Genomic DNA, 12,614 nt, shown 5'->3' on the forward strand with positions numbered 1-12,614 from the left:
ACCGTAACGGAGACTTGACACCACTCACAAAAGGAGAACACTGCACAGCCTTCCATATGCTGTTTTGGAGCAGACAGAACTGCAAAGGGTTTTTTGTCTGTCTGTCTGTTTGTTTAACACCTGCATTTTTTAATTTACCTTCCTGAGTATGAGCTCCCCATTCATGTGCATGGCCAGGTTCCCAAAGTGCAGAAGCATCTGGTCAGTGGCCAATTGCTGTTCGATGACATCGTCTCCATAGATCACCACAATAGCCACACAGATGAAGAGGTGGAAATAGTCTGTCTGCAGCAGCAAGAGAAGAAAATGATCAAGGGAGGGAGGGAGGGCTAGAAAGATGCACCGATTGTGGCAACAAGATCACATTTAGTAGCTTTTAGGCTTGAAAAAAAGCCAGTGAATGGAAGAATCGTAGAATTGTAGAAATGGAAGAGATCCTGAGGGATCTAGTCCAACCCCTTCAATGTAGGAGCATGCGAAAGGTAATGGGAATTATAAATGATGTGGCAAGGTGAGAAGGAAAAGCTATTCACTCTCTCCCAACCACTGTTAGGCAGAGGTTTAAAGACAAAGGCAGCACTGTACTTCGCACAATGCTGTGGTACTGTTGTGTAGAGGTTAGAGCTTTGCTGTGTGGTTGAAGAGAGTCAAGTTGAAATCCCCACTAGGTGGCCGAGGGGCAGTCAGTCACATGCTCTACCTTACAAGGTTGTTGTGAGGATAAAGTAGGAGGTGGAGAAATCATGTATGCCACCCTAATCTTATTAAAAGAAGCACAGGAATGCAACGCATTACAATAAATCTAGAGAGCTATACACTTTCAAAAGCAATGCAGAAATCTCTTGAATCAGGGCCACAGAGAAAGAGGAAGTCAAAACTAGTAAATCCTGGCAGTCTGCCCAGTTACATGCATGAAATCTGGATGCATTCTGAGAGAACTGGTGTATGCTTACAAGACAAAAGCCTACAGTGTTGAAGTATATGAAATCTAGCAAGTCTGTAAGTTTTTTGACCCAGTTATATCTGTTTTCACTTTGAAGAAGTAAAGGCATGATAGGGAATATTATTTCTAGTAAAATGTTTTCAAGTGAGCAGCCAACAAATTAGGTACTGGATATGCTGCGTTAACACTTAATTTACAAAACGCTCCATTCTGAATAATTCTGCACACAGAATTAAGATCTGCTGCAGGGATAGGCAAAGTTGTGCTCTCCAGATCTTGCCGGACTTGCATTCCCATCATCCCCGACTACTGGCCATATGCTGGCTAGAGATTATTGAGGGCTGGGAGTCCAGCAACTTCTGGAGGGCACCCCGTTGGCTGCCCCTGTTCTACTTGCTTAATACAATGAGTTTTAGGAGCACAGGAGTCTAAACCACCTGGCAAAGGGCGGTGAAATCGCTGCCACGAGGATTCAAAGCAATCTCCCCTCCCCCTTCCCAGACCACCACCAGAGAGCAACTATTTGGCAGAGAGTAATGCGAGCAAGCAGCATACGGCGAACACAGTTTGGTGGCAACCTCCTTTCCTGCAGACGAGACCAGGTCAGACAGAAACCATACGCTGCTCAGTCCTGGGGCTAACCTCACAAGGAAGTTGAAAATTAGCTTGCCTCTGTGTGTATGTGCGCGCGCCTGCCCTTCACACAGCAACATCTGCAGCTGGGAGAGAAAGCCAGGGTTGCAGCAACCCCACTGCACAAGGCAGGCTGAGGGCCGCTTTGGCTGATGGGTTGCGACAGCAGCAAGAACAGCCCAGGAGCTCAGTAATGAACCGTCAGGGTGAAATTTGCATCGATTTGTGTAATGTCAGAGGCAAACAGTGGGAGAGAAGGCAAGCAGTGTGGAGGGGGAGGGACACACACACACACACACACACACACACACACAGCTCGTCACAGTCATGGCTGGGGGAGGGGAGAGAGGCCTGGAAGGACAGCAGCTGCAACCGGCAACATCCCCCCATTCAGCATCCTCCAAGGAGCAGTGCAGGAGCCCCACCGACAAAAAGGACCCTTCTATCTGCCCCGCTCCTCCAGCCCCCTTTTAAACCTTACCTGGTAGTGAGCCCAGCAGGCTTCCCATATACGCAGAGCCTCAGCATCGGGAAACTCACGCTTAAAGCAGAGGAGGATCCAGCGGTGGCAGAAGAGCATCTGAAGGCCATCCTCCCCAAGGGAGACCAGGTGGTGGTAGAAGCGCACGTGCATCAGCCGCAGCAGCTCTCGCAGGTACATCTGGCAAAGTGGAAGGGGAGCTCAGTTCAGCTCCAGAGAAGGGGAAGAAAACCCCGCTACTCCCCTCTAGACCACTGGGCATTCCTGCCCCCAAACCCCTCAAGCTCAGCAGGAGCGGGCACAACTCTAAGAGCTGCTTCTATTATTATTATTACTATTACTATTGTTATTGTTATTTGAATTTATATACCGCCCTATACCTGGGGGTCTCAGGGCAGTTCACAGAATAAAACTAATTCATTCACTAATGCAAGCAGTCCTATTAGGAGCACTGTATCCCTGGTGCTTCAGGGACGCGGGTGGCGCTGTGGGTTAAACCACAGAGCCTAGGACTTGCCGATCAGAAGGTCGGCGGTTCGAATCCCCGCAACGGGGTGAGCTCCCATTGCTTGGCCCCTGCTCCTGCCAACCCAGCAGTTCGAAAGCACATCAAAGTGCAAGTAGATAAATAGGTACCGCTCCGGCGGGAAGGTAAATGGCGTTTCTGTGTGCTGCTCTGGTTTGCCAGAAGCGGCTTAGTCATGCTGGCCACATGACACGGAAGCTGTATGCCAGCTCCCTCGGCCAATAAAGCAAGATGAGCACCGCAACCCCAGAGTCAGTCACGACTGGACCTAATGGTCAGGGGTGCCTTTACCTTTTTATCCCTGGTGCTAGTGGGTGCACTACTTACGGCCTCAATAGTCTGGTGGTTTTGCTGCTGACTATCAGGTCGGTCTGTAGAAAAACCATGTTCGTCCACGATTTGATCGTGGATGAGTGGGGCTGACCTGGTGCCTATCACCAAGGCCTGAGTGGAGGTTGCTGGGATGGTTAGATCTGACTCAGGTCTACCTGTCCAAGTACTCAGTGTGACATCACCTCAGACTGGTGGGATGGGGATAAGGGACGCATTGCTGCAGTCCACAAGGAGTTAACTTCTCGCTATCCCTTCGAGTGGGACTGGAAGGTTGCACCTGGTATTGGGAGACAGCTTGCAAATGCTGTTGGTGTAGTTCCCACCCTGATGCCCCAACAGCCTCCTTGACCAAGCTTATCTTGGGTATGATGTTGGAGGAACCCAGAACGGTGGTTTTAGGTGACCAACATCCATGCTGAGGTTGCCTTGGGTTGCCAGCTCATGAGTTCAGGGCCTCCATGGCAACTGTTCCTCACCCCACTGCCACTTGTGCTATGGGGTTCTGAAGGGTAATATCCTCTTCCCAGTGTCATTTCACATTTACACGAAGCTGTAGGGAGCAGCCATTTGGAGCAATGTGTCACCAGTATATCCTACATGTTGGATACAGCACCTTCTCCTCCTTGCAGCTACTACAACTTCCTCAGGTAAGTTCATCCATCATGGATGCAAGATTTCACATTTCCGATTCATTTAGGATTTAAAGGGCAAATGGAGTGCGGAGGAGGAAGAAAAGAGATAAATAAGGTGGGCGGGGGGAGAAGAGTGCTCCAAGGTCAAATTCTCACCAGTTGTTTCTCCATATCCTCATCACGAGGGGAACTGATGAAGATCGTGTTCTGCATCAAACCCACAAAGCACCAGAATGTATCCGATTCATCCAGGACCTCCGCGAGAAGTGGGGCAACAAGGTCAGACATCCCCTGGGAGTAGCCAATGGCAGGGTTGTACACTGCATAGTTCAGCAAGATCCGCCTAGGAAGAGGATGGTCAAATGACCAGACAGTGAGGCTGGGATGGTGGAGCAACCCAGAGAGGCCTGAGCATGTACCCTCCAACATTTCTCCAATGGAATTAGGGACCTCTTATTCCATAATAATAATTTTACTACTTATACCCCGCCCATCTGACTGGGTTGCCCCGGCCACTCTGGGCGGCTTCCAACATGTATAAAAAATATGATAAAACATTAAACATTTTTTTTTTAATCCCTATACAGGGCTGCCTTCAGATGGCTTAGGGGTTGGCTAACTCCATACCCTCTCTAATATTTATCCAATGAAAGTAGGGACATCCTACCATACCCTCCAACATTTCCAAGATGAAAACAGGGACGTCCTAAGGAAAGGCGGGACATTCTGGGAGCAAATCAGAAACCGGGATGGCTTCTGTAAATCTGGGCCTGTCCCTGGGAAATAGGGACACTTGGAGGGTCTGTGAGCATGCTCAGTAGGCACAGAATGCTGACTCGCTGTTAGGGTGGCTGGGGGATGGAATGGAGTGGAGCGGAGTGGCAATGGGCATGGCTGGCTGGCAACATGAAAAGGAGCACTCCATACTACAATATTGTTGCAGGCTCCACCTGCTTTGCCCGGCCCACCCTTGAAAGGGTTTAGCTTTAGTATGAGGTTGGGTGTCCAAAACACAGATGGATCTGGGCTTTCCAAGTGGGTGCAAGGTTCTCAGTGTATTTTGGGGGGCACTAATGGGTTACAACAATCACCTCATTGTTTCCACGTTGGGGTTGTTCTCTCCTCGGAAAAACTGGTTACTGCGGTCCGTCCTCACCACATCTTTGTCGACCGTGAACTGCACATTCCGCCAGAATGCCTTCTGCTCCTCCGGTGTCAGGGAGAGCCTAGGCGCCACATTACAACATGAGTGCACTCCCAAACCACCCACTGCTGCCAATGGACATAGCTGTCAACTTTTCCCTTTTCTTGCGAGGAATCCTATTCGGAATAAGGGAATTTCCCTTTAAAAAAGGGAAATGCTGACAGCTATGCCAATGGACCTGGGAGTACTTTCAGGTAAGGGTCAAAATAAAGGAGATCTGGGGCAGTTGGGGAGGACAGAGCAGTTGCCTCTCTTCTGTATACGTCCCACCCAAAATGTGACATTGGACCTACTGTGAAGGTTCATTTTCTGGGGATAGTTAATTCCCCCTTCATTGTTTCAATTGCCAGGGGAGGGAGGATTTAAAAGAAGAATGGCTGAGGGAGGGAGGGTGGGGAGAAAGAGGCATCCATCTCTCTCTCTCTCTCTCTCTCTCTCTCTCTCTCTCTCTCTCTCACACACACACACACACACACACACACAACTGGGTATGGACTTGCTGGATTCAAAGTCCCCTCCATTCCCCTGAAAGGCAGAAGGACTAAAGTCCTTACACTTGCAGGAAAATGTGATGTGCTGACTCCCTCCCCCTCCCCACCCTAACCCTCCACGCAGCAGATCTGGGGTTTAGGATTGAGGTTTACAGAACAAAGTAGTTCAGCATTTATAAAAGTAATAGAAAGAAAGAAAGAAAGAAAGAAAGAAAGAAAGAAAGAAAGAAAGAAAACATGTAAACCTTGAAAGTCTGGAGTTGGAGCCACTGCCACCCCTCATTACCTTTTCTGCTGGATCTCAAAGTATTCCTCTCTCTTCTGCACTCGGAGCGCCTCCCTCTCCTCTGAAGTGGATTCATAGCTGTAGTAGCGCAACAAGAAAGGCCAGACCTCACCACGGATGGAGACATCGATCCCACCAAAGAAAATAGCCTGGGGAGGAAGGGAGGGAGGGCAGAGGGGAAATGATAAAGAGGTTGCAACAGAGGAAAATGCCACAGTTTCTGAAACTGGACCTCTTTTGCTCTCCTCCTCTGACAAGTGACGCCTTGAGATTCAGGAGCCCCACAATCTGCACATGTTTAGAGGGAAAGCAGAGCCCCCCCCCTTTTCCCAGGGGAGACACAAATCAAACTCATTTCAATGTCAATAACCCCCCTGGAGAGGCTATACAATTAACACATCATTCTCACGTCACTGCTTAATCCCCAATCTTGGAAACTTCACACTTGGACCCAGACTCACATACCACCTCCCCCTTAATTATTTTAAAGCCAGACAGTCTCAATTGCTTTTATAGGCCTTCACATACTGTGCAAGCACCCCTAGAAATGCTCACTGGTCTTCATGTCCCAAACTGCTGGGCAATCAATGCAGCAACAAACCAGAGATCCAGAGAGTTGCTGCCGTTAGCCTGCAGGGAGCTGAGAGGTGCTGCCTCCCCGTTGCCAAAGGCTGGGAAGACGTGCAAAGGTTCCTGGAGGCCAAATAAGCACAACTGCTCCACGCTCCACTTGGGAGACCTTTCTTCTCTTGGAACCAGCAGAGCAAAACATGCCACTGTGTCTTCTCCCTCACCTTCCTCAGCTTGTACTCTTCTTCTACCTGCCCAGCCTCATTTAGATGATGGAGCCACGCAGAGACATCCAGGCGCCTGTAAGCGTTCTCCTCGGGATGGGTCTCCGAGGAGGGCAGCTTGGGCCTTCGGATGGAGAACTGCATGCAGGTCTTCACGTCAGTGAGCTGCTAATTGGGAGACAAAACCAGGAGAGAGGGCTAGAGCAATAGCTGCAGGAGCCTGACCTCCCATTCCCATGGCTTGGGCATCTTATATCCAGGTCGCCACAGCGGAAAAAGAAGATGATTTTTGTCTGGAGAGAGACTGTCCTGGGAGGGCGGCAAAGCCTTGGAAGTTTGGGGAGACTTCCGGCCCAAGCCAGAAAGCGTAATTGGGAGTAATTAAGGATCAGAGCGACATGACGCACTGCTTGGTTCGGCTGGCTGCCTTTCCCACCCTCCCCTGCCCAAGATCAGAGCTAACACGGCTTGCAGCAATATCGTGAGCCTGCCCAGGAATGCACGCAATAAATTACATCTGATTGGCCACATACAAAAGGGCTGCTGTTACGAAGGAGAGAAGGCAGCGGTGCCAGGCTCTCCGAGGACGCTTGCCATTCCTGGGTGAAAACTGCAGCTGACATTTAATTTAAAAATCAAAAGGTTACTCAACACAGATGGAAGCCCCCGTGGTACTATAATGAGGGGAAAGCAGCAGGGGAAGAAGTGGGGAGGGGGGCTGGGGAGAAGGAAGGGAATGTAGAAATCACTGTTTCTAACAAGCATCTCTAGTATCTTTAAACATATAATTACGGCCTTTGCAAGGCCTTTGTGCAGAATGAAGCAAGATATGCCAATAGGCCTTGTCAAAACATCATTTGAATACAGACGGCTAGAAGTCATAGACTGAACACTCAGCACAAGCCTAATTGCAGAGACAGGATGGGCAAGTCAGGACACTTGCTGCATCCTGGACTGGAGTTCAGATTCCACCCAATCTGTGGACTCACCCTGTGCTCATACCGGACACATAACACACAGAAGAGAACCCTGAGAGAATTAGATCTGTGGCTTCACCATTTATATAAACAGCTGGCCTATTTCATAAGGCTGCCGCAGGCCACAAGAAGCAAAGGAAATGAAACGGGGCCCAAATCTTCTAGTTGCAGAAGAGGTTTATAAAGGCGAACACTCTGCCCAATAAAGCAAATCCTCCATTATTTGAAACTCCTGTTTGGCTAAAATTTCTTAACCCAATGTAGTGTCACCTTGCCAGGAGCTTACATTACCTACGTAAACCTGCTCCTCGTTAATCCCCAATATTGGATTAAACAAATACTTTGGATGGCCCCCTTCTCCAGCAAGAGAAAGAACAAACCAAGGGAAGTGCATCACCAGTGTCTACAAACCCCTGGCAGCTCTTCAGACAAGCAGGGAAGCTGGCCTGCCAGCAAGAATGGGGCACAGCCCCACCAACCTCAGAAGAAGAAGAAGAAGAAGAAGAAGAAGAAGAAGAAGAAGAAGAAGAAGAAGAAGAAGAAGAAGAGTTTGGATTTGATATCCCGCTTTATCACTACCCTAGGGAGTCTCAAAGCGGCTAACAATCTCCTTTCCCTTCCTCCCCCACAACAAACACTCAGTGAGGTGAGTGGGGCTGAGAGACTTCAGAGAAGTGTGACTAGCCCAAGGTCACCCAGCAGCTGCATGTGGAGGAGCGGAGACACGAACCCAGTTCCCCAGATTACGAGTCCACCGCTCTTAACGACTACACCACATTGGCTCTCAGCCAGGCAGCCATCCAGCCCTTACCTGCCTTGCCTTCTTACTTTCAACGAGTCGAGGGGGAGGAGGAAGGGGATAAAACTAGAATTGGTTGGCTCTGTTATTCATTCATTCACTTATAATAGTATTTATAAACTGCCCTCCCAGAAAACATTAGCAACGTACAAAAGCCTGTAAAGGCAGTACAAAATAATCTTCTCGATCTTCTTCTTTTTTTAACCTGTCAGCACACACACACAAAAAAATATCTTCAGGAGACGCCTGATATAAAAAGGAAGGCTGCCTGCTGAGTCTCTGCCAGAAGAGTGATCCACAGCACAGACTGGCAGCACTGAATGCTTGACTTCTGGATGCAGCCAATTGGGCCTCTGTAGCACAGGAGCACAACTAACCTCCCTCCTCCAGAGTGATATAAGGTATTCTGGACCCAGGTTGCCCAGGGCTTTGCATATCAACACAAGAGCTTTGAATCTGGCCTGGTAGGTTAGCTCTGGCCCTATCTACTGTTGGCCTCTGAGCCTTCCAGGGCACTTGCCACCACTTTTCCAGACATGCCAGAAACAAGAAGAGATGCTGCTCACATTTCTTCATTCCTAGCTAGAAATCCACAGACCACATCTGCTAGGGGTGGAGAGGGTGTGTGGAAGCTCCCCAGGTCTACTCTGGACTTTACAGCTTACCTGGTCTTTGAGATGGGTCTCTGTGCAGTATTTCCATTGCTGAAACACTTCGGAAAGTTTATCCAGGCCGCCGTGGTGAAAGTGGAAAATCTTGTACTGACTTTCCCTGCTGGCAACAACCAGCTGCCCACTGGTGCATGCCTCATCACTGAAGGAAAATGGTGGAGGGACCGGGAAAGGAAAGAGGGAATATGTAGTTAAGAGCACAGTTTACTGGTCAGAACATCTAGGGGGTGGGACGTTGTTCAAATACAGATAGCGCAAACAACGTTTGTGAGTCCTGCGTGCATGTTGCATGGCTGGGCTGAGAATATATACAGCACCCTTCCAAAGAAATGTGAACCGCGCTACACAATCTAATGCGGTTTAGGCACCTCTCATTGAAGCATATGCTTTCTTAAGACTCAAAAACCAATTTAGGGAGCGTTTCCAGGAATCAGAAGTCTGTGCCTTGCATCGACAGCCATCTTTTTCTACATCATTTCCCAAGCTTCAAGCACCCCAATTCCTTCCTCCTCCCTTGCACTCCCTCTCTCTCTCTCTCTCTCTCTCTCGTTCCCTACCCCCCTTCCCCATAGAATGTATCTGCAAGGACTGAAATGGCAAGTTCTCTGAAAACTCCAAACTGCAATCAAAATGAATTATGCAAATCATCTGACCTTAGTTTGCATAATATATTCTGAGCACATACTTTGCTTCCCCCCTCTCCTCCCCCCCACCCCGGGTGTAGAGGTTGCTTTTCATTTTCATTTCGCCCCCTGCAGAGCACACACTGCTCTGATTATGAGCTTTCATGGCCCAATTGGCGCTTGTGAGGTCTCACAGTGCAGAGAACACTGCACTTTTCTTGGTACCCAAAAAAGGTTGGGGTGGGTTTGGGGGTTTTTTTTTTGCTTACATCTGGCAGTACTTACCAAGTTGTTTATGGTAATCAACCAGAGTCCTGGTATGCTAGGCACTGTACAAACAAAAGCAGTATCAGATGGAACAGTGCTCCCCGCCCCACAGCCAGTAGATCCTAAGGGCCTGGGCAAAGGAGTCGGCTGCCAAGACCAGTTTGCTTCTCAAATGAACTCCAGGACTCATGGCGTTAATCAGCAGTGGCTAACCGTTTTCAGCCCAAGGGATGCTCAGCCACATGCCACCAGTGGGTATGGCCAATGTATATACATACACACAAAAATATCCTGCACGTGCAGACCACACACTCAACACATTCCCCAAATAAACAACACACACTCACCAGACAGGCACAAAGCCCTCTTTCTCTCCGTCTTTCTCACACATACATAAAACACTGAATGTGTTATAATAAATAATATAACCCTCCCCCACAACCAAGAACCCCAGCTTTCCTTTGTAACTCCATGTCCTCTAGTCCTCATTGTTATTCATACACCACTTGGAACTGTAAAAACCAAAAACAGGAGCTAAATAACAGAGGCAGCTCAAGGACTGAAATGGAGGAAACAAACAAAGCTAGCTTGTCAAGGGCTTCCAACCTTTCATCGCTTCATGTCAACGTTGTTCCATAAATCAATACACATTTCAGATACAGTGGTACCTTGGTTCTCGAACGGCTTAGTTGTCAAACAAATCGGCTCCCGAATGCTACAAACCTGGAAGTAAGTGTTCCGGTTTGTGAACGTTTTTCGGAAGCCAAATGTCCAATGAGGCTTCCGCTTGAGTGCAAGAAACTCCTGCAGCCAATCGGAAGCTGCGCCTTGGTTTTCGAACGGTTTCAGGAGTTGAACAGACTCCCGGAAGGGATTAAGTTCGAGAACCAAGGGACCACTGTATTTAGCTATCTGTGTATTTGTGGATTCAGGTAGGCAGCTGTGTTGGTCTGACACAGTCGAAATAAATAAAAAAGATACTGAAAGCTTATACCCAGAACAAACTTAGTTAGTCTCTAAGGTGCTACTGGAATTTTATTTATTTATTTCAACTTTGTATTTGTGGGCAGCAACAGCAGAAAAATAACCATCATGTTGTATCTGACTGTATGTTGCACTGTTATTGGGGGTTTCATTGTTAAATTGTGACACATTTGTTGAAAATCTCCCTTGGAATGATGTGTACCCGCTATAAAGGCAGGATTTTATTTATTTTTTTAAAAAGGAAAAACTTATATAAATAAATAAATGCTGTAGAAGTGTAACAGCTGTCATGTTTATGAAAATTATATGCAAATCCTGTTAATTTACCTGTGATTAATAGGATAATTAGCCATAGCCCTTCAGCTCTCCCCGTTCTAAATGAAGAGACTTCCTCTTGTTCCCCACCCCCCATCCCACTTGGTAGCCTGAAAAGGAGCTGAATTTTATGGAATAGAAGAAGTGCATACTTCCTGTTTACACAGCAAAGACCCTAGAAAAACTTACGCTCTCAACAGTTACAGGCCCTAAAAATCAGAACCAAAGAGGAAAGAGGATGTGCAAAGAGGCAATTTAGTGAGTGAGCTACAGAATATACAAAATATGATGTAAGCAGGAGTGAGGAACCTGTGGCTGTCCAGATGTTGTTCGACTGACATTTTCATTGCCCTCAACCTTGTGCCATGCCGGCTGGGGCTGCTGGCTGGGGCTGGGCAGTTGTGAGTCCAACAATATCTGGAGGGCCACAGGTTCCCTATGCCTGGTGTAAGGCCAAGGGAGTGCCTCAAACGCAGTGGGACACATGGTTTGGCTTAGTGTTAACATGCCCACGAGGTCTCTGAGTGAGTCTGGTTTAGTCACTATCTAATGCTACCTTACACACTTATCTGTGAGAAGAAAATGGGATAATCCCATACATACCGCTCATCTGGGGTGCCAATGTCATAAACACCTTACTGCAACAATTCGGTGCAAAAGCACACACTTTAAACTTTAAATACATTTTCAGCGGGATTCTGTAAGTGGGTTCAAAACACTATGGCGAGCGCTGCTGCTTTGGGAAGTGGTTTGAGTTACTTCCAGAGGCCTTGGTTGCTGAAGCGCTATGAACAAATATGCCGTAAAAAGGCATGCAGAGGCTTAGGCAAGGGCTTAAAGGCCAGGCTCCATCGCACTGCTCTTTGCCACTGGGAAGGAAGCTCTTTTTCATGAATTTACATTGAATGAACAGGACTGTACAGACGTACATTTCAGATGCCATAAACTGAGCACGTTCCAAGATTTCCAACTGGTGTATAAAGTAGGTGCATATCCATATTTATGTCCCATAATCCAGTGTCAATTTTCACGTATACTATTCTATACTATACTATACCCATTAAAGGTCTAGAGGTAGAGCATGCAGGTCTAGAGGTCTCAGGTTCAACCCCTGGCGTATCCACCTATGTCTAGGAAAGAATCCCCAAAACCCTGGAGGGTTGCTTCCAATCACCGCAGACATCATCAAGTGGGGTGAGCCAATGATCTGACTAGGTGTAAGGCAGTTTCCTTTTTTTTTTAGTGTTTGTTTTCACCTTTCATTTATTTCCTATGCTAAGGCCAATGTTAGAAACTGAGATATGAAAGCTAGGAAGCTAAATGGCACACCTTAATCCTAGTTATGGGTGCAACAACGGAATGTCTAGGCACGCTTTTTTATAACCAGAATGCAAAGCTGAAAATGAATGAACTGCAGCTAAAACATTATGTTCATTTTTCACATGGTCTAGACCAGGCATGGCCAAACTTGGCCCTCCAGATGTTTTGGGACTACAATTCCCATTTTTCACATGGTCTAGACCAGGCATGGCCAAACTTGGCCCTTCAGATGTTTTGGGACTACAATTCCCATCATTCCTGACCACTGGTCCTGTTAGCTAGGGATGATGGGAGTTGTAGTCCCAAAACAGCTGGAGGGCCAAGTTTGGCCATGC

At 47.7% G+C, this 12,614-nt stretch overlaps 1 protein-coding gene across 8 annotated transcripts in view; it reads right to left on the minus strand.

Moving 5' to 3' along the window:
- Positions 1–12,614, minus strand: part of TBC1D16 (TBC1 domain family member 16) — a 60,636-nt gene that overhangs the window by 1,201 nt on the left and 46,821 nt on the right. For 6 of the 8 annotated variants that reach the window (XM_081180873.1, XM_081180871.1, XM_081180876.1 and 3 more), the window contains 7 exons: positions 8,765–8,912; positions 6,324–6,491; positions 5,530–5,678; positions 4,640–4,774; positions 3,705–3,891; positions 2,058–2,237; positions 139–285 (listed from right to left, as the gene is read on the minus strand). In XM_081180873.1, coding sequence (XP_081036999.1) covers positions 139–285; positions 2,058–2,237; positions 3,705–3,891; positions 4,640–4,774; positions 5,530–5,678; positions 6,324–6,491; positions 8,765–8,912 — 1,114 coding nt within the window. The remainder of the gene's footprint in view (positions 1–138; positions 286–2,057; positions 2,238–3,704; positions 3,892–4,639; positions 4,775–5,529; positions 5,679–6,323; positions 6,492–8,764; positions 8,913–12,614) is intronic. The other 2 variants (XR_014004600.1, XM_081180874.1) reach the window with 2 other exon arrangements.

Source organism: Podarcis bocagei (assembly GCF_964188305.1).
Source record: "Podarcis bocagei genome assembly, chromosome: 2".
Classification (NCBI taxonomy): domain Eukaryota; kingdom Metazoa; phylum Chordata; class Lepidosauria; order Squamata; family Lacertidae; genus Podarcis; species Podarcis bocagei.